At 31.6% G+C, this 22,731-nt stretch overlaps 1 protein-coding gene across 1 annotated transcript; it reads left to right on the forward strand.

The window, feature by feature from the left end:
- The first annotated feature begins 602 nt into the window (after positions 1 to 602).
- Positions 603 to 20,121, forward strand: LOC113515582 (membrane alanyl aminopeptidase-like). The gene is made up of 16 exons (XM_052897596.1): positions 603 to 695; positions 3,082 to 3,325; positions 3,931 to 4,220; positions 5,262 to 5,417; positions 6,019 to 6,336; positions 7,258 to 7,441; positions 9,471 to 9,709; positions 9,946 to 10,126; positions 11,036 to 11,222; positions 11,593 to 11,690; positions 11,811 to 11,990; positions 12,299 to 12,483; positions 15,417 to 15,584; positions 17,089 to 17,229; positions 18,649 to 18,724; positions 19,088 to 20,121. Exons 2-16 carry the CDS (start codon positions 3,098 to 3,100, stop codon positions 19,289 to 19,291), a joined length of 2,835 nt encoding a protein of 944 aa, XP_052753556.1. The 5' UTR covers positions 603 to 695; positions 3,082 to 3,097; the 3' UTR covers positions 19,292 to 20,121.
- Positions 20,122 to 22,731: the final 2,610 nt, after the last annotated feature.

Consider the following 22,731-nt stretch of genomic DNA (forward strand, 5'->3'; position numbering starts at 1 on the left):
ACTTTTACAATCAACTCCTGTTTTTTAATCGCGATTTTTATATGCCTTACTAGGGTTGCAAGATGATAATCGAATATAATAATTATAGCACGATATATTTTTACGTATAGTTCTAGAAATAACGTACGAGTATATGGTAAAACAGCGTTCGCCGAGTCAACTAGTTTTATAATAAAATATTAACCATGTGGTTCCAGCATAGAATTGGCCTTTCTTTTTCCATGGGTGCGGTAAGAGGCGACTAAAGGAACTTAATGGTAAAGGGTATCACCAAAAGCCAAACTGCAATTGCCAATCCGCCTGCCAAGCGTGGCAACTAATGACAAAATCTCCCAATCATAAACAGCCTCATTTCCTATGATAGTCTATGAGGGAGGCCTATGTTCAGCACTGGACATGATGATGACAAGTAAACACATGCCGCCAATGTGCTATTGTTTAAAATCTTCACAGACGGAATCGCTGTCATAAGTTTGTATTTGTAAATATATCAATTATCAAGAAATTTGTATAGTACCTAATATAATATTCCGATATCTTTATGATATCGACATATTTAAAATATATAATCTTAATATGTTTATCATACAGAAGAAAATATGATAAGTGATAGAAACATCAGAACTGAGCCATTTTGTAAGATCAAGGAGTCGGAACGTGTTATAATAGTGTATTGCTTGAATATTAATAATAATGTACGTATTTATATTGTTTTCTATTTATTATTTTTATATATAATAATTGCTATTATATATATATATAATTTTAATTTTAACAAATTCACATTTGTTTTTATTACAAGTATTAATTAATTCTGCCAATAAATAATAATTACTTTAATAAAGAAAAGAAAAGTTTCTACTTTACCAGTGAATAATTGGCTTAACATATGTATACACAAAAAGTATATTCAAATTTAAATATTCTCCTTTTTATTTATTTATTTATTTATTTATTCTTTATTGCATAATAAAATTTTGGTATTAGGTAAAAACAAAAAGCGTATGAAGGGCAGATGTGGTGAAAAATATGTGTATATCTTTTTATAAGTTGGTTCATCATTTATTATCATCATATATTTCATTATTATACTTATTCTCTAATCATGTTTCTTGTATTTATTTATACTATTCTTTCTAGACTGGTTGATGTCATAATAGTTCGCTATTAGAATTAATAGATATAGAGTCAGCTGTTTTCACATACTATCTATCTTTAGCGTCTCTTATAAGTTTTAGTTTTGTATACTGTATTATCTACCATAGATTTCTTTATTTTCTGCTTCTTTATGTCTTTGTTTGCATTATTTAACACTATATGATAGTTTGGGCTTTCCACAATTTCTTTGCCCTTCTAGTTTGCTTCATGTCGTGCATTTATTACTTTGTTATTGATACCTAACTTTATAAACTTAACTTTGGGATTTCGACTATCTACCTGCAAATTTTCATCTATGTCGATTTAGTATTCTTTATACATTGATAAAAATTTTGACACAGTTAGTTTTTGTGACCTTGAGTATGCACTCAATATAGAAAAACATAAAATTTCATCATATAAATGAATAGAAGAGATTGGTTAGCGATAAGATTATCTTTAAAACTTTTTAAACTGCTTCAACAATAATATATTGTAATGTGTTTTTTTTTGTAATCAGTACCACAAAGTGTTTATGAAAATATATAATTACCTATGATCGACCAATTTCTGTAGATACGATATAAATATTTATAAAAAAGTACAGGTTAAACTGTAATAAATTATTCGCAAGATTTATTCTTGCAAATAATGTCATCATTTTTGTTCTATACTATTTGCATAGTTTTTTTTTTTTTGATGGGTGAAAATGGTATGGTAACCCCGCCTGCGTTAACGGGATACGCTGGCGAAGCACCAGTGAAGGGTGATAGATGAGAATGAAAACAGGCCAGTTAGCCCGTCATGATGAATTCATCAGGAATTAACCATGATAGTTTCCAGGGAGAACCGCGAGGAGGTCGACCTGGTTGGGTATATTGCTAGCAATAGGATTCTCAGTCTCCATTACTAACAATCCCTTTCCCCCCTATTTGCATAGTAGGTTTTTATTTATTTATTCATTAGTACAAATATGTGTACATGGCGGACTTAATGCTAAAAGCATTCTCTCCCAGTCAACCGTAGGGAAGTGTCAGAATACTCGAATGCGGTGCTAGTAATGATTGTTATACATTATTTACATGATATACATTATTTTTGTCCAAGACTCCATGTAGCTACGTTGTACCATTTATTATATGTTATGTATTTCTTTAGTGTAACTTCACCTTTATACAAACTGTTTCATGAGTATTATTACATCATTCTGTCCAACCTTATATACACCTATCTAAATATTTTATTATTTGACTAATTTTTGCCCGCAACTTCGTACATGTGTATTTAAGAAACACGTAGCTACATGCACATATTTTAAGCTAGAACTTCAGGAATATAACTTAGAAAACCACATTTAATTTGGTGCAGTATTTTTTACAGTATGCCAGAACAAAGATAGAGATAAACAGACAAAAATTCTAAGAAATATTCATTTAGCTTCTTTTTAATTTGATTAATGGGTTAATGTTTTTTAATTTTATATATTTATCAGTCAAGCCTGTCTCCCGTTAAGGTATCACAAACAAAGGAACGTTAAATGGTTCGATTCAAACAAACCACTTTTGATTCCTCCACATTCATCAATACTTTCATACACGTTCGCCGATTATGGGCTCTTTTAATTTGACTCTTCTTTAGCACGTCTCCTATTTAGTCGACATATCCATCTAGGACAGTCCATACCGACATCTCCATTTATTCGTGCTCTATAAATCTCTTTTGTAATTCCTAATTTTTTTAAATATCTTCTTACACAGACGTCATTTGGTTCAATTTTTTTTTTATATTAGTATGATAATGAATGGATACTTATTGCATGACAATATCTGTGCAGGCTAGCAAATATTAAATTGGAAATTTTATACTGCTTATTGTTTCAATGTTAATACTTTACACAAGTGTGAATTGCACGTGAAACTCACTTTATATTATTCATATTTATAGATACATATTCGGCAACATGTTAAAATGGCTGGTGCTCATACCAGCTTTGCTGGCGACTGTTGTCGGTGATGTGCCACTTGATTCTAACGAATTGGTAACCCGAAATGATGAGCCACTCGATTATCGTCTACCTGAGGATTTGGATCCAATACATTATGATGTAGAAGTGACGCCTTATTTTGAAGAAGCACCAGCGGATAAGGAACCATTTACTTTTGACGGTGTTGTAACAATCGCTATAAGGGTAAGTTTGTATTCGACATCAAAATATATTTTTTTTTAGATAGGTATATAGAAAGAAATGTTTGTGGTAAACTATATGGTCATAAAATTGCTTTATTGATAAGATGCATTTTGTACCTTGTAAGTACAAAAAATACTATATTCTCTTTCTTTAATTGGTGTAATACTTTTTGTAAATAAACAAATAAAAAATTAATAAAATTGCAGAGTACCTATGGTAATTAACTTAATAAAACGTGAAATAAAATAAATCACTATTATTTTTTAATCCAGATAATTGTAGGAAAAAAAAAACAAAATCATTGGTATTGATACTAGTGCTGGAGATGAAAAACTAGAAATAAAACCTTACATTAAGCGTGGGTCAGTGTAATTATATTATTTTTATACAGAGATTTCTACACTTAGTCTCGTGAATGAGTATTGCACGTTATCATTTAATGAGAATAGATTTACGTCCAAGAAAGAGATGCACTTTAATGTCATGATTAGTATAATAACTTTGGGTGCTTCTCTGGTTGTTGATGTGACTCCCGCGTTTTTTTAATTAACTTTTTGTTTACTATAATGCAATTGATAAGCCGTTTCCTTTATATTGTTTTCCAGGCAGTAAAAGATAACCTTAATAGTTTGATCATCCAAGAAAATGTGAGAGACATAATATCCGTAAGTTTATCGATCAACAGTACAGGAGTTCCAGTGCTTTTAAACCAAACGAACCCATTTGAACGGATTCGTCAGTTCTTTTTCTTAAGAGTCAATTTAGCTGACGGTGTAACGTTAGAAAATGGAGAAGTTTATTCATTAAGGATCGTATATATAGGAAATATCAATGAGACGCCACTTTCAAGAGGTGTTTTCAGAGGCAGTTATAGAGACAGAAATGGAAAATTACAGTAAGTAGTATATTACACTAAACTCAATATTTTGATCCAGCATTCTTTTCACACCAGTTATCTTAAAAGGTAGGCAAAAATCAACAAATAATATCATCATCTTCCTGCCCTTATTCTAATTATTTGGGGTCGGCGTAATAAGTTTTAATTCGTATTACACGAGGTTTTAGCTTTTAATTTTACGACCGGCTGCCTGCCCGACGTCTATCCTCTTTGGCAATGCATTTATTGGTGGCATCCGCCTCCTGAAGTATGGAGGACAGGAATGAGTAAAGCAAGATAGCAAAAAAAGACAACATACAATAAAATAATCCGTTGAATGATAAAAGTTCCGATTTAGAGAAAGAAAAATATTAAGAATGAACTATGGTTCAACATACTAATCAAATATGTAACGATTTTAATAGATTACTTTTCATGCCTGTCACTATTGCGAGATTAGATTTAGAGAACCTTTAAACGTCGTTGCGCTTCACGTAGACACTGTCAGTTAAATTTAGATTAGATTGTAAATTTTCCTAACTGATATCATTGTCTATCTAGTAAGAGACATGACTTGGATGTATTGTATGTTTATCGATGATATATTAGGTAATAAGTAGTATTTGTATGAAGGATATGAATTGGTGTTGAGGGAAAGTAGCTTTTTCGCAGTAGCAGTAGAAGAAAAAATTGATGACGAATATGGTGGAAGCGTAGTATAAATATAATTAGCATGGATTATATGGTATTTTGTCATAAATTGCACGTGAATCGTTACTAATGAGAACTAAGATATTATCTTTTTGGTAATATATAATGCTCGCTTTTTCAAAATCTTTTAAAACAAAATATGTCTTGAGTATATGAGAATTCTCTTTTGTATGATATGGAATAATCCTTTAGTTATTTTATGAACAATGGACTGATAAAACAGGAATAAGAATTCAGTTATTTAGTCTAAAACATTTAAGGATGCATATTTATGAAAAAAAGGGAATAATAGACAGAATGACTTCATAAACAGTCTTCAGTTTCAGTCATTGCATTTTATTATTTCAGTTGGTACGCTGCGACCCATCTTCAGCCTGTAAACTCCAGACAGGCGTTTCCCAGTTTTGATGAGCCTGGATTTAAGTCTACATTTAACATTATCGTTAATAGACCAGCACATTTCGGGGAAACCTACTCAAATATGCGACTTAGAGAGAGCTATCCGTAAGATAACTATTTCTTAACTCAACCATAATATTATTAAGAAATATATCTATAAGATTCTGTAGTTTAATTTCCAGAATTAAAAGTATATAGTATATAGTTTATAATATTAATGATTTGGTAGGTACGAGATTACGAGAATTCCGTATAGTCTCTGTCTCAAATGCTGTTTAAATTTAATTAAACAAAAGAGGCGAAATCTTTGTCCGATTTTAATCATCAGCAAATATTATTAGTTGGAGTATGTCTTTATTCTTTTTTTTTTGTTCGTTTTTGTATACCTGGTATTTTTTTAATGTATGATAATGGAATGGCAATCCCACCTGCGCTAACGCTAACATATGCTGGCGGGGCACCAGTGAGGGATGGAGAGGAGATATTGCTAGTAATGGGGCTGGTAGTTCGCATTACCAACAATCACTCCCCCCCTTGTGTACCTGGTTATCATAATGTAATCCCCCCCCCCCCATGGATGCGCGGGTCTACTTTAAAACGTTTTCTATTGCAATGAAAGTTATTGAAAACTGTATGTTTAATCATTGTACGAGAATCATTGTTGAAAGCTTATTGAATCTATTAATTTCATAATACCATTTTACAGCGAGGGAGATCGTGTGAAAGAGATTTTCCATACCACCCCAAGAATGTCAGCCTACTTGATCACTTTCCACATCAGTGAAGAATTCACTGTCATTGCTGATAACAAGAATTATCAAGAGTCATACCGTATCTTGGCTAGACCTGAAGCTCAAGGCCAGGGCGAATACGCTTTGGAAGTCGGACCACCTATTACAAAATGGTTGGAGAATTACTTCAATATTAGTTACTACTCTATGGAAGAGGGCATGAAGAACGATCAGATCGCATCTCCCGATTGGGCATCTGGAGCTACAGAGAATTGGGGCTTGGTGACATATAGGTAAGTTTCTTAAGTAATATTTGAACTTCTTAAGATAATATCAGTTAAAAACTAAAATGACCCTATCATTTATCTGTAGGTTTTATAATTACGTTTGATGTTTATTATAAATTATAATTAATGTTTATTATAAAACAATTAAGCTACATAAAATTGTTCATTAAAACAGTGTCCCCGAACTTAAACTGGGATTTTTCTTTACAAATAAATGAATGAATGAGTATACTTTATTTGAATTATACAATACAGGAAAAAAACAAGACAATTAATAGATATAACGATACAATTGTATAAGTACAGTAAGGCGACCTTATTGCTGAGAGCAATCTTTTCGAGACAACCTTAGGGTAATGGACTAATACTAAATGTAGCACGTTGTAAGTGTCAAGATGTTTGATTGTTTGTTTTTCTGTTTAGATATAAAAAGAACGAAAATCCATGTATAAATAAGTCTAATTATCGTAGTTATTTATTTATATGCTTTTGGACATTTTTTAGTTATAATGTAAATGTGAATTAGTAAATTTTTTGGCAAGCAATCATCTTGAAATTTTGTATACATTTACTATTTAGGAAAGTATCTTCTCTATCCTAAATTTGATCGAACGAAATTAATAGTAGTCCATATAAGAATATGGTATATTATTTATATATATTTATATACTAATTCCATTTAATCAATATATCTCAGTAACGCAGAAGTATTGTTTTCTTATGAATTTAATAAATGCAAAAGTTATAGATAGATGGATGTTTGTTACCTTTTAACGTAAAAACTACTGAACAGATTTGAATGAAATTTGTTACATAGGTAGGTTATATCTTAAATAGAGTATACTTTATGTACACACACGGGCAGAGTTGCGGTATACAGCTAGGATTTTGTATAAAAATGTTTTCTATCTCTTTCGTTCTTTACAGAGAACTTCGTCTGCTGTACGAAGAGGGCGAAACAAATTCTGTGGATAAACTGAATATAGGGACGATAACAGCGCATGAACTCGCTCATAAATGGTTCGGCAATTTGATCACATGTAAATGGTGGGAAAATGTATGGATGAATGAAGGGTTTGCCAGTTACTTCGAATATTTCGCTATGGATGGGGTGAGTGATATTTTAAAAGAGTAAATTTTATCAACCATTTATTAGATTTTCTGTGATAGCAGCAAAATTTTAGATATATTATATTTTTCTCTAGATTACAATAATATTTAGAAACGACGCGAGCAAAAGCAATAAATAATTATTATTTCAAAATCAACTCTAAGTCTTCACGTAGTTTTTCCTAGAAACCATTTTGTTTAATTCTTTAAGAATTCATCATTATGAGTCAACTAACCTGTTTCCTTCTCACCTGTCATCCCTCATAGGTACCCCGCCAGTGTGTACCGATAGTGTAGGTAGATAGATAGATAGATAGATAGATAATTTATTTGCATTACTCACAGCACACAAACAACAATATGCATAGTGAGAAAAATAAAAACAAAATGCATAAAATAAGTAACAATTTTTCCCTTCAGGCTAAGAAATAAAAATACAGAATTAAAAAATAAATTCGTCTTCGCATAATTATTTATTTAAAAGAAATTAATGTTATTTAACATTTGTAATAATATAATTAAGGTCCCACAAAAAATACAACTTAAATTATAACAAAACCAGTTAGTTTGATGTAAAAATTAAAATACTAAACCGATTTTGATAATATCACTATAGGACCAATCTGTAAGTATATCTTTTCAGATAGAAAAAGAATTTTCCAAATCGGTTTACAACTGACGAAGTTATGAGGTGACAAACGTAAAAGAAAATATGACCGAATCGAGAATCTCTTTGTATTTGAAACCGGTGGAAAATAACTGTATATACTCATAATAATATCTTATTCCCGATCAACGCAATGCGTAAAAGATACTTGTACCATAAATATTATATTGTATTTAGCGAAATTGATTATTGTGATTTTTTTTTAATGGATGAAAGTGGAATGGTAACCGATAAGTGCCCCGCTAGCGCTATCGGTGTAAAGCGTATACCGATAACACTGGCGGGGCACCAGTGAAGGCTGATAAATGAGGACAAAAACTGGTCAGTTTATTACCGTGATGTAACTCTACAAAGTTAACCACGATGGTGGTTAACTTTGTATCCAGGAGGAACCACGTGGAGGTTGACCTGATAGGGTATATCATGCTGGCGATGGAGCTACAAAACTCGATTATTTGCAATCACTTTCTTCTTAGTTTATGATGTTGTTTTATATAAAAGCAACGGTTACTAATTTCCATGTATTTTGACGATTGTTCATCAGGTACATCACTAAGTCGTTATCTGCTGATAAGAATAGATTTTGTCATCAAATAATATTACTGCATGCAATTTAGATAACAAAACAAATTGTATGTAAATTATTTTCTTTAAACGCTGTGTACGTGTATAATTATGTTTACTCATATACAGATATGTTTTTTTATGAAAACAAAACAAACAAGCTGACAGCTATTTTAATGGACTGTAGTAACCATCACATTTAGACATGAATTAGTACTATGGCCGTCACAATCTTTGACTACCGAGTATTAATTAGTAAAAACGTAAAAGTCGTATCATATGGAAATCTTATGGTATGGCTCTGTCCATCTGTATGACATTCACACAATATGAAGATACCTAAATTATTTATTTATACTTTTGCACACAATAAAATATGTCTACAGGGCGGACATAATGCCTGATGTAATTCTCTACCAGTCAACCGTTACGCTAAACAGAGAGAATAAATGGCGGTGTATTGATTTAATAAAAGCAATTTGTAAATTAAATATATGTTTTTAAACAATCTGTGTTCTCATACTGATACTTTTATTAGTCTTTTTGCTAAAAGTAGAATTATCTAACCAGTTTTGCCATTTAAGGCACTTTTAAAGGCATTTTTTTGTTTTCTACATGCAATTTAAGATTAGCGTTCAGGTATTTATTACAGCAATTAATTAAAGAGTAAAATTGTTTCTTCTGAGGTTCTAAGGTTTAAGATATTTATTCTCATTGAAAATTACAAATTCACTTAATATATTTTCAAAATTTCATCAACTGCACTACCTTAATACATAATTTATTTATTACTACACAGGTCGACAAGTCTCTGGAACTCGAAGATCAGTTCATACTTATGTATTTACAAAGTTCTTTGTCATCTGACGCCTCTGCTAATACGAGAGCGTTACGTCACACCGTCAACAGCCCAGCCCAGGTCACTGGCCACTTCTCAGGTATCAGCTACTCCAAAGGAGCATCTTTCTTGCTCATGTTGAAGCATTTCTTAGGAGAAGACACCTTCAAAGCAGCTCTGCAGAGATTTTTAATAGACAGGTGAATTGCTGTTGAATATTCTTATTTTAAATTTTCTTCTTGTCCTCCAAATGTGGTTTCTGTCGTGATTGTCGATTGTTTATTTGTCAGCGTTGTAAAGCGTATTGCTTTCTAAATGATAGAATTTCGTAAAATTATAAATAAGATCACATGATCTTAAATTAAAAATCAGAGTTTAATAATATATTCATCTGTGCTAATATTAATTAAGTTTCTCCCATTAACTTAATTCCTAGGTCTTATGAGAATGCAATCCCAGAAGATCTGTATCGTGCCTTTGCAATAGAGGTTTCAAATAGCCAACAAGTCACAAATGTTGATATAGAAGCATTCATGCAGTATTGGGTGGACGAACCCGGATATCCAGTCCTGAACGTTGATGTTAATACAAATACTGGTCTTATAAGTCTTAAACAGGTAATTGTTAAAAAAAATAACATGATTTTTTTTATACCATGAAGGTAGCAAACAAGCATACAGCTCGTCTAATGGTAAACAGTTACTGTAACCTATGGACGCATGCAATACTAAGGATGTCATGCGCTTTGGCGACCCTATAATTAAAAACGTCGATGCGATTTCTTCCATGTTCCGTTGAGATGAATAGAGCTACAGTGTCATGAGCCAGTATCCGGACTTGAGTGTGTGTGTGATTACTAAGGGAGCGAATTGGGAAACTGTCAAGCTCCCTTTGTTTGTAAATATAATAAATAAATTACATCATTACAAATTCTTGTTTGATAATGCTTTCATTATATTTTCTTGTATTTTTGTACACATACGTATATATTTGATCAGGTTGTTAATTCACATTCTTATTCTATATGTTTTTATTCTTCTATTAACATTTCAGTATTATTTCATTACATTGACAACTTAAAATTGGGTATTTTCTAAAACATTCAAATTTGTTTATGAAAAAATGTAATGAAGTCACAAGCTTTTATTTTTATTATAGTGTTGTCTGAGCAGAAAACATGATCTCGTTTATTTTTGCAATAGTTTCATCTAAAGTAACAATGCTTGTGTTGTTACATGTATGTAAATCTAAACTTAATTTTAGTTTTGTTTCTTTTTGTGTAGCTACTTCTTTATTCAAATTACCAAAAACCCTAAATATATATTGATTCTATTATGGCGTAAGAATGAAACAAAGTCTGGTAGGTGTTTCACAGGAATAATATAAGAAATATTAATATGAGAGTTGATAAGAATAGTAGGAAAAAAATCTACAAGAAAATCACTTATCGAACATATAATTAAGAATAATAGCTTTGATCCAATAAAATAAGTTACTTCCTTCTTATACAAATCTTCTATTATTAGGAACGATTCTTCATCAGTGCTACAGCTGAACCAACAGACCAGGTGTGGCCATTGCCCTTAACATTCACCACTAGTAACAACACCAATTGGAATGATCTGACTCCTAGACACTTGATGACTGATCAAACTTATGAGATCCAATTGGAACCTGGACTGGAATGGGTTATTTTCAACGTGCAACAAAAAGGTAAGAGTTTTATAAACACAAAACAATTAGATATTTATTCTAATAGTAAAGATATCTAGGAGTTCAAATAATTAAACTACCTTATTAATTTTAAAAATGTGATATGGTGTTTGTTTATTACCTTATAGCGACTTAACGGCTTAACCAATCACTATGAGATTTAGAAAGCACGTACTATATGGGATGAAAAAGGACTTAGAATGCTTTTTATCTCGGTTAATAAACATATCCCGTACACGCGAACAAAATCGTCAATATTGCTTATGTAATAATTTGAAAATAAATATTCTAAGTTTTGTTATCAAATAATAAAATGTACCTTCTAAATATATATAAGAAGCATTTAACACATACATATTAACACTTTCAGGTATATATAGAGTAAATTACGATACACAAAATTGGGAAAGGCTTGCAACTGTTCTTAAAAGCGACTATAACAACATTCATCATTTGAACAGAGCTCAGGTAAAGACAAATTTCAAGTTTGATATTATTGTTCTCAGACAGAAACCTTAAATTCTGTTATTTTGGCTCGTATTCTGTTGCACAAAAAGGTGTGTATATTTACTTAAATTTGATTTTCAGATAGTTGACGATGTGTTTGCACTCATGAGGTCCGAGCGGATACCATATTTACTTGGATTCCGTGTCATTGACTTCCTGAAAGAAGATACCAGTTTCTACTCGTGGTATCCGGCTATATCCGGTTTTAACTGGCTACGTAATCGGTTTCTACATTTGCCTGGTACTTTAGCACAATTTGATGTAAGTTACACAGTATCGTATCGGAGTATTAGTTGCCCTATCTCGCTTGCCCCATTATTACAAACTGTAAGTAAGGAAAAATGATATTTAAGTATCATGTTGATATTAATAGTCATAATGAGTGGATGATTTAACTTCATTCTTGCCTATCATCCCTCATTGGAACTCTGTTAATGTATTCTAATAATGTATAATACAGGTGAGTCTGTTACTCCATTTATATATCTTAAAAAGTATTTGCAATCCTACTTCATCAGTACACAAATTTTCATATAATACTACAAGCAAATTATCATTTATATTTTCAGGATCTTCTTTACCAATTCCTAGATGCAGTTGTTCAAGATCTTGGATATGTTGGCCAGCCTGGTGAACGTTTTACCAGAACCCTCAATAGGTTCCATATTTTGTCCTTCGCTTGCAATATCGGTTACCCAGGTTGTCTTAGTAACGCCACGGAACAGTATAACGCATTTAAGACTGCAAATGTAAAGTAAGTTATTATTAATAAGTACTACCATCAAAATTATCATTTTTTGCACATTATACTTTAAATTGAAATGATCTTACTACCGATGCTACAGCTAGTCCCTTAAGACTACAGCATGGGATTCTTCAAGAAAGGAGTTAATACTCCAATATTGACCATAAACCATAATTGGTTTCTGAAAGGCGTGATATCTTTGGTGTTATAGTCATCTTAGGTGACCCCGTTTATTGTAAAACGGGCCGTATGCTTGTTTGCTACTATAGTAGTATAAAAAATTAGAATGATCATTATTATAGATAAGTGTCACACAATCACATCAATCATCTAATCCTTTAGTTATATACTCTAGTATTCTCTCTAGATAGTGTTATAATAAACCAGGCAATTTAGAATATAGTTTTATTGAGTACAAATGAATGGAGATATCGGTAAGGGACATTCTAGATAGAATTTTGTCAACCAAATAGATGGCATGCTAAAGAAGGGCCAATTAAAAAGTACTTGTATCCAGTAAGAGCGTATAATGCCTATTCATACACGCCCACCTTTCAATGTCGAGGAAGCACAAGAGGTCTATCTGAATTCAAGCATTTGGAGTTACACTATATTTGAGACACAGACGCAACGAATATGTATGCGTGCAACTAATATCTGAGGGTTCAACCAAAAATATTGAAATCCGTGTCAAAAATTCGTTTCCTAAACTTGTCCGATCTATAATAGAATCTCAGATGTCATGTATATGAGACTTTTTGAACTTACTATTTTTGTTACTTTCAACAATTGTTTCAACCTCATCTGGAAGTCTTCTTCAGGATGATCTTATGTCGCAAATTTGGATCTCATTTACACAAAGCAACGTGGCTACGATTGCACACAAAAAAAAAAAACTAAAAAAGAGTTCGCACGGGGAATCCCTGTTGTGCTATTTTTTCCTAGTAACAGGTATAAAGCAGGCTTTGGCTAATCATCTAATGACTTATAAACAAGGCAAGGCCAATTTCCTTATACTTTTATAAGGCCATCACTTTCGCAGATTAAGTTTTATTACCCTTTATGTTTTATATGGTAATACTATTAGTCACTGATAACTGATAGCTTCTAGTCACGATATTGACATACAAATATTATAGAGATTTGTAAAGAATAATTATTTATTTTAACTTTAAAACGAAAATGTACAGAGAAGATCGATAGAAAGAGAAAGAGTTTCCACTACACATAAAAATGACACGAATTTTGGCATACGTAGTACTTGAGATGAGGGACATAGGCTACTGCTATTTATCCAGTCAATCAATAAAATGCAAACAAACTGTACTGGTATCAATATCAATAGAGGCGCCCAGTAACTACATGCAAGCAAGTAGATGGTACTTATTTCATATTCCGTTAAGAAGAACAGAGTTGGCTAAACAAGCTCTACTCACTTTGAAACTATTCAGTGATGTTTTGAGCCGGTATCCGCAATTAGACGTGTTTGCCTCCAACTTGCTGGAGTTTCGTCGGATGACCACAGAGTGTTTGTGTTCAGAGATTTAAGATATAGAGGTTATTTCTATTGCTGTTATGTGGTTTTATAGGATTTTAATATTATTAATATTATTCTTTTTAATTATAATTTTAATATATGTGTTATTGTACTGATGCTCTCCTGGGTGAGCGTATTGGAAGACCGTAAAGCTTATCCAGTTGATCAAATATATATATATATATATCCTAATCAAAATAAACTAAAATATTATATGTGAAAGGTTGTATAATTGTTTAAATATTATTAAGTCCGTTCTTAAATATGAGAACGGATTTAAATGAAATTTGATACACGAATTTCATATTGTAGATTGGCTCATATGATTGGTACTTCAATTAATGGTGTAGTATTCTTTTAGTTTAAGTACCATGTATTTAATATACCTACTTGTTAAATATTGTGTACCTCAACAAGGTGTATTATGGATGAAGTATCTGCATAAATTTTATAGTTTGCATAAACCCATATTAAAGCAGCAGAAATAATAATAATACCCTAAACTAAATGTAAAATGTTTTTATAAAAATAGAATGTTTTTATTTATATTTTCCCGAGCAGAGTAGCTTATATCGTCACCTCTATGGCAATTTTACGAATCTGCAGTTTTTTCAAGTTTGACATTTCTTTAAAATTCTACATTTTGCGTCATCCTACTTATTGTGACTTATTTTCAAATTTCTATCTCTAACGGTTAAAGAAATCGAGTAGCCCGAATCTCCATATTTTTGTGATATATCCAAAGTAAACTTACTTAGCATATTTTAATAGTATTTTTTATAATAAATACTTTAATTTGAAAATTTCAATAATTATTTTATCAATTTTTCAATCCTGATTTTGTTATTTTACATGAATGATTGCTATAACGTTGTTGTTTAAACTGAAGTTCTCTTCAAAACACGTGATTTATACCTTTGTATATTTATGAAAGTGGCACTTTCGTTAGTTTGTCAGATATTAAAATAAATTATTTTCTTTGGCGACTTACGAAACTGCTACTTTCGTAGATTTGCTGTTGTATAACTCAATATCTAGGAACTCTCATGTATGAAAGTGCAAAGTAACGAATTTTATTATTTAGTTCTGATACTTGTAATATAACAATAATTAATTAAGCGCATTCAATAAAAAACAGGATTTTAAAACTAAAATGTTAGCATGATCTTTTACAGTAGTCTTCTATCAAGAGTTATTTGCATTCTAATGTTTCAAAACGTTCCTCTGTAAAATGTATCTTTTTCAGTTTTGTAAGTTTAACATAGAGGTGACGATATATTGCCATTAAATAAGTAGTATTTGGAAAAACCTTATGGGGGGGGCGGGCTATATTCAGCAGTGGACTGTTAACAACTAATATAATGATCACTTCCAACATTATTCAAAAGCAAGGATTATATTTCAGCGTGGACCCTAACCTACGTCGCCACGTGTTCTGCACGGGCTTACGGCAGGGAGATTATGACGACTGGAGTAACATGAGGACTCGAAGGCTGAACTCCAATAATCAAGCTGATGAGGTTGTTATGCTGCGAGCCTTGGGCTGTACTAAAGACGAAAGGGCCATTCGAGAGTAAGTGGTCGTGATGATAATTATTTTTAAGGAGATGAAAATGGAATAATGGCCCCGCCTTGGTTATTGGTATACGAGTAAGCTGGCGGGGTATCAATAACAAATGATTGGTGATGATGACGCTAAGTCATTTGGCTTAACGTGACAAAATTATTTTATTCATAATTGTGTGTGTATGGAGATTGACTTGAGAGGTATTATTGCTAGCAATCTGATGATAATATTGTTTCCCTATTGTCCTTCACTCTAATTAGTCTTATTGCCTTAAAATAACTTGGAAGGACTCTTAACAGAGACTACCATTTAAAACGATATCATTGTAGCAAGTTTCATCTCAGTGCAACCAAGACACCTTCATTCCAAGATCAAATTTTTTGCTCAGTTTGCTCAACCTATATTTAGTAAGATGATTTTATTTGAGTATATTTTTGTATAAGTATAATATGTATCTATCCATATTTCTGGAAGAGAAATGTTGAGTTTCATTAGTAGAACAAACCCTTAAACGAATGCTAGAGATTTAAATTATTCTGAATTACAAGCTTCATTTTAATTTCAGAAATAAGCAAATCCCTGATGCATAAAACTGAACACTTTAATAATAGGCAAACATGTAAACTGTCATGAACGGCACTGTGTATTATTAAAATGCTTTATTATTGAACAAAATGCTGTAATCACATTGATGCCCATTGTCTTTTTAATACAGATACTGAAAACAATGATGTTTTAATTTTATTTGTACAAATGTAAAACTAGTTTTAATCTGTCATTTTATTTTGGTAACTTGGAAGCCGTTAACCTCTCTACGAGTTAATATACCTCTAATAATATTATAATGTTTACTATTTAAATTTAGGTTAAATGTTTAATCAGCAAACAGTTATTGTTCAAGCAATCTCTTTTTTGTTACATATACGCAATAATACGCACTGTTATTCTTGTAAATTTACTAGGAACACATAAGAATATGATTAATGTAGTAAATTTACAGAGTACAGAGAAATAACACCTGAGTCCTCAGGAATGGCAACGCATGGGGGGTATCATGGGCGAAACAGTATATTCTGTTATATCCATGGTACTGTTCATGTCTATAGGCGACGGTTACCATTTTCTATCAGGTGGCCCGTCAGATTATCTACCATTTTATGTAGCATAAAAAAAAAGATTTTTTATTTGTTAATAATTTCGCAATTTAGATTTTTTTCTCAAGAAAGGGACTGGCTGAAAACCAGCGTTGTGCAGCTGTACACATTACACTGGGACACTCGCAGCATCAGCTGAGCCAGTTCCTTTTGTCAAATATGAGATACTCCTTATATATAATATTGCTGTGTTTTTCTGACAATAGATAATTTCTATTCTATTCTACATGTGTGTAAAGTTCCACTAAGTATCGTCAATCTATTAACGACTATTAACTTATTTCTAATAACATTTATCAAACAAAACACTTTAGTTTAATACCTAGTAAAATGATTAAAATACTTATGATTATCAGGCACTTGGAGAATATTCTGACCGAGGAAGTCAAGGCTCAAGATAGGAGCAATGCCTTCACTTTCCTTTACATGGGCAGTCAAGAGAATGCAAACGTCGTACTTCAGTTTTTCAAAGAGAGATTTGATGATATCAGAAGAGCGTAAGTAACACCTACTAGGTACATAGTAAAATAATACTTATAATATATGTAAGAGAGTATCAAATAAAAAAAATGCACTGTAATATAATTCGTGATGCAGTTGTTAGAGGTACTTGTCTACTATTATCAAAGTAGTACAATTAGTATAAAATTAGGAGATATTTATATACCAACGATTCGCCCTGACTTCAAAATTAGGATGTATTTATACATATAAATCTTCTATCTATAATATAAAAATGTATCGCTGAATGTGTTGCTAAGCGCAAATCTCAAGAATATCTGAACCGATTTCGCTAATTCCTTTTTTAGAATATATCTTGAAGTTCAAGGATGGTTCTAACGGAGAGCAAAATTTAAAAAATTGCCTGATAAAGTCTAAAGAAACACTTTTCTATACTCCCATACAAACTATTTCTAAGAATACTTAAAAATCAATTTGAACCTTAATACCATATCGTAAAGTTCAAGCGTTAGTGAAGAGGTTCCGGGAAGGCAAAACAATTGAGTGACGTGGCACGGCGTGTTTTATAATTTTTCTATTTCTTTTTTTATCTTACTAGCTGACCCGGCGTCCCGAATAGCAGAATAAGTATTAAAAACAATGAAAAATTAAAGAATCGACTGTTAGGCGGTACGAAGTTCGCGGGGTCTTTTTTTATGGGTGAAAATGATATGGTAACCCCGCCTGCGTTAATGGGATACGCTGGCAGAGCACCGGTGAAGGGTGATCGATGAGAATGAAAACAGGCGAGTTAGCCCATCATGATGGATTCATCAGGAATTAACCATGATAGTTTCCAGGGAGAACCGCGAGGAGGTCGACCTAGTTGGATATATTGCTAGCAATGGGATCCTCAGTCTTCATTACTAACAATCCCTTTCCCCCCCGATAATTCGCGGGGTCAGCCAGGAGTAAATATATTAATAACTGTAATTTCCGTATAAAATGCATGCGAACAAGTAATAGTAAAAACAAACAGATGCGAACAGCAATTTTGATTTCAACCGACTTCAAAAAAAGATACTCATTTCGGTTGTATTTTATTGTTTATTACCTTCTACCTTCGTCAAATCTGAACCGATATGGATGTTTTTTTATCTGAAAGGATATACATACAAAGAAATTTTATCAAAATCAGTTCGGTAGTTTAATTTACAACCGGCTTCAAAAAGAAAAAAGCTCTCAAATCGGTTGCTATTTTTATGTTTGTTACCTTATAACTCCATAAATTCTAAACTAATATGATTTTTTTTATATGAAAAGAAAAACAGCTTGGTTGAAATTTTATCAAAACTAGAACATTAGTTTAGTTTTTAGAACAAAATAATTGATTTTGTCCCATTTGAAATCATTTTTATGAGACAAAATTTTGAATTATATTATTTAAAGACAAAATTTTTTATGAATTATTTTAGGGTTGTCTTACAATCGTCGTTTGAAGGCGTCATCAGTAACATAGCATCGTATTTGAATGAAGAGGGTCTGAATGATGTAAGTAGTATCTGTTTCAATGTATATTATGTTACTAATATTATAAATACAAGTTTGTAAAAATGTTTACATGTTTGTATTTATGTTCTTCAATCACACTTAAACTTAAACAGCTGACGCTAAAATCATGGAAAATAGCGAGTGAATACTATTTGCAATATAATTACAGACTTATGAATATATATATATATATATAACACCAAAAGCATTGCAGGTGTGCTGCCGGCCTTTTAAAAGGAAATATGCTCTTTTCTCGAAGGTCCTCGGAATCTTGTAACTGCTGTCACGTAGTCTTAATAAGCCAATAGTAAATAAAGATTCTAATAAATTATTGCTTATTAAATTCCTGCTTCTTATTCCCAGATGGAAAACTGGCTTCGTGAAAACCAATCGAACATTCCAGAATACAATGTTGGTATAAACGCAATTGCATCAGCTAGAAACAGCATGCAGTGGGGCACCGATCGAGCTGAGCTGATCATTTCAGCATTGAGAGGATCAGCGTCAGTCATGATGTTATCCACAACATTGTTGATTATCAGTCTGATGATTGTTATGTTCAGATAAAATAATATTTCTTAATGTAAATATATGTAAATGAGATTTAATATGTTGTTGTTGGTTTATATATTTTGCTTTTTGTTTTTTTTTTGTTTTGTTACTTTTTTTTAATTATTTATTCTTTTATCTCTTTTACTGTGTATTATGTGTATGTTTATATTGTAATTTGTGAGCTGTAAGTAATGTAAATAAATTATCTATCTATCTATCTATACCACTTATGTTATTCTACTTGAATGAATAATTTAAAATAAAGGAACAATGATTAATGTGATAAAAACAATAATATTATATAATTAAAGGGTACATATTGATTATTAAGTAAATAGAACATGTACAGTTACTGTTTGATATGACATTAACAATTAAACTTGAGATATGATAAAGTGAAACGTTGCTCAAATGCAAATTGTTGTAATTTTCAAAACAACGTCATAGCTACATCTTGCAGATTTTTGTTTTATTGATAAGGAGGTCCAAGGAGCCAGAAATAAAATTCCTTCTATACACAAGCGATTTAACTTTTATATAACTTCAAAACTAATTCTTAGAAATAATTCTTAGGAGCACACACACACTTGTTCATTTGTCGTCCATCTTAATCTTTCTCTCCAACCGTTCCTCTCTTCACTCCACATTTTTTACACTCCACTCTTTCAATCCTCGTATTCCAATCTATGCATACAACATTCACTTTTAACATACGTTCCGTTTCATACCAATCCCACAGATATTTATTTATTTATAAAAAAAAAAATAGTTGTAAGTCGCAATAAATTACTCTTAAAACAATAAAAACGTTGTATTAAATTCGATAGAAAATAAACTGTGACAGTTACATCATGTTGGTTTCATTATTAATCACACCAGGACCTCTTTAATTCGAACCCCTTCTAGTCTAGTAATGCGGACTACCAGTCCCATTGCTAACAATATACCCTACCAGATCGACTTCCACGTGTTTCCCTCTGGAAACTATCGTGCTGAATCCCAGTTGTATTCATCACGATGGGCTAATTGACCTGCCTTTTCATTCATATTTATCATAATAATGGAGACTAAGAACCCTACTGCCAGCAGTATACTCAGCCAAGTCGGCCCTTCCGTGGTATCTCCTGGGAACTATCGTATTGAATTCCAAGCGATATTCATTGCTAGCAATATACCCTGTGAGTTATTACTGAGAAATATTTATTTAGTTATTTAATTCTATCATACCAGAAACATAAAAAAAAAACAATGACATATAAATAATTCAAGTTAAATACAGTAGACTAAAATATAACACATAAAGATACAAAAGACAGTTCGTCATTTCTTTGGAAGACTCTCTATAAGGCTAAAGGATTTACGAAATTAGACATGGGGTGTCTCAAATTTTGATTTGTAAAATTTTTTCTTAATTTTTTTAATATTAATTATAATAATTTAATTTTTTTTTATTTTTTTTGTCTGTGTCGGTGAGTAGACCTTCGTCCATGTGAAGAAGAGAAAGAAAAACAAAATTAAAATATAATAACAATTTTATTTGCAATGATTTTGGGTATAAAACATTTGATCTTACAAATTTAAAGTCTAAATATAAGTTAAATATAAATTCAAAATCTACTTAGGTAAAGCGTGCAAATATTGAAAATAAAAAGTACAATAATTTAACATTACGAAATTATATAATAATAAAATAACATTAATTAAAATGTTAAGGAATGTAAACCAATTTGTTTTATTCAGTCAATTAGTTTAAGTAATAAAAATCCAATGGATTCTTGTTCTGTAAGGAACAGATTACCAATTATAAGACATTCTTTTCATACAACTTAGAATGGCAAACAAGCTGACGGCCCACCTGATGGAAAGTGGTAACCATCGCCTATAGACATGAGCAGTACCATGGACATAACAGAGTATACTGTTTCGCCTATGATGCCCCCCAGGCGTTGCCATTCCTGAGGACTCAGGTGTTATTCCTCTGTACTCTGTAAATTCACGTCATATTCCACCCTTCAAACCGAAACACAGCCATGCAAACACAACTGATTCACGGTTGAAACACGAATGTGACAGAGGTACCCAAGCAATCGACTTTTGTACAGACTTGAAGAAAAATTTTCTTTAATAAACTCAGTTTATTCTTATGTTGGTTTTGTAATAATTTTGACTAAATTTATCACTCTAATACAAACATGGTTATGTTTCGGTTTAAAGGGTGAGATATAGCAATGAAATTACAGGATACAGAAATACGTTCTAGTTCTTAGGATTATTGCTATTCCTGAGAGTTATTATGCAATACAATATACTCTATTATACGCATAGTACTGATCATGTTGATAGGCTACGGTTGCCACTTTCCATTAGGTGGGCTGTTAGCTTGTTTGCCATTCGAAATGGCATGAAAGAAAATTGAAATCAGTTGTTTTTTTTCAAGAATAATCTTAAAATTTCAAGGCACTTTCTTCCACGCACAACCACCCTTTGGAATCAACTTCCAGCAGCAATATTTCCGAACCGATACGACATCATAACCTTCAAGAAAAGAGTATATTCCTTTTTAAAAGGTCGCCAGCACACCTGCAATATCGTTGGTGTTGTGGGTGATCATGGGTGTCGGTAGTCACTTACCATCAGGTGAGCCGCATGCTCGTTTACACATTGTGTTGTAAAAAATATTGTTATAATTTTCAAATTATTGTAAAAATGTAATTGATGATGATGATGATGATCAAATTCGTAAACAATGATCCTTAATATAAAAGGATGTTTATCTTGTTTGTTTGTTATCTTGTGAAATCTTATCATTCATATCACTTCCGCTGTAAACTCAGCTGTAACTATGTAATTTACTTACATTTTTACAAGTTGTCTGCAGGTGATGGCCTGGTGGCTATATATATATATACATATTATAGTGTCTTAACAGCTTATTTAATAACTATGAAATTTTGTATACACGTACATACTAGATGGGATAGAGAAAGATATAGTGTACTTTTTATTTCACTGGTAGAAAACATTATCCGGTGTTATTTCCACCAAATGCAGATTCGATTAGACTGTGCATTAAAGTTTAAATAAAAAAAAAATTGTATAAATCTTAATTTCTGAACGGATTTTAGTACAATTACTTATCAACTATTAACCGTTCTTGGCACTGAATTTAGTTCTGTTAGTTAGTTACACTTAGTTTAGTTAATTACACGATGTGGACTTGATATGCTTAAAATATTTACTTGGTGATATAAGTGAAAAAGAATGAAATATGATTATTATTAACCAACTTCAAAAAGAAGAAGGTTCCCCATTCGATTGTATTATTTTGTATGTTACTTTGTAACTCCGTCAGTTCTAAACTGGTTTGGTCAATTCTTTTTTATCTGAAAGGATATACTTACAGAATGGTCCTGTAGGAATTTTACTAAAATCGGTTAAGTAGTTTTGTTTTTAAA

Source organism: Galleria mellonella, unplaced genomic scaffold (assembly GCF_026898425.1).
Source record: "Galleria mellonella isolate WM207_F2 unplaced genomic scaffold, CSIRO_AGI_GalMel_v1 utg37, whole genome shotgun sequence".
NCBI lineage: Eukaryota > Metazoa > Arthropoda > Insecta > Lepidoptera > Pyralidae > Galleria > Galleria mellonella.

What these genes read in the sequence shown, in the direction of transcription:
- LOC113515582 (XM_052897596.1), top strand. Translation starts at nt 3,098, where the DNA reads ATGTTAAAATGGCTGGTGCTCATACCAGCTTTGCTGGCGACTGTTGTC. An exon ending in CAGAGATTTTTAATAGACAG is followed by an intron (nt 9,710 to 9,945) that starts GTGAATTGCTGT and finishes CTTAATTCCTAG; the next exon opens with GTCTTATGAGAATGCAATCC. An exon ending in ATGAAGAGGGTCTGAATGAT is followed by an intron (nt 18,725 to 19,087) that starts GTAAGTAGTATC and finishes TCTTATTCCCAG; the next exon opens with ATGGAAAACTGGCTTCGTGA.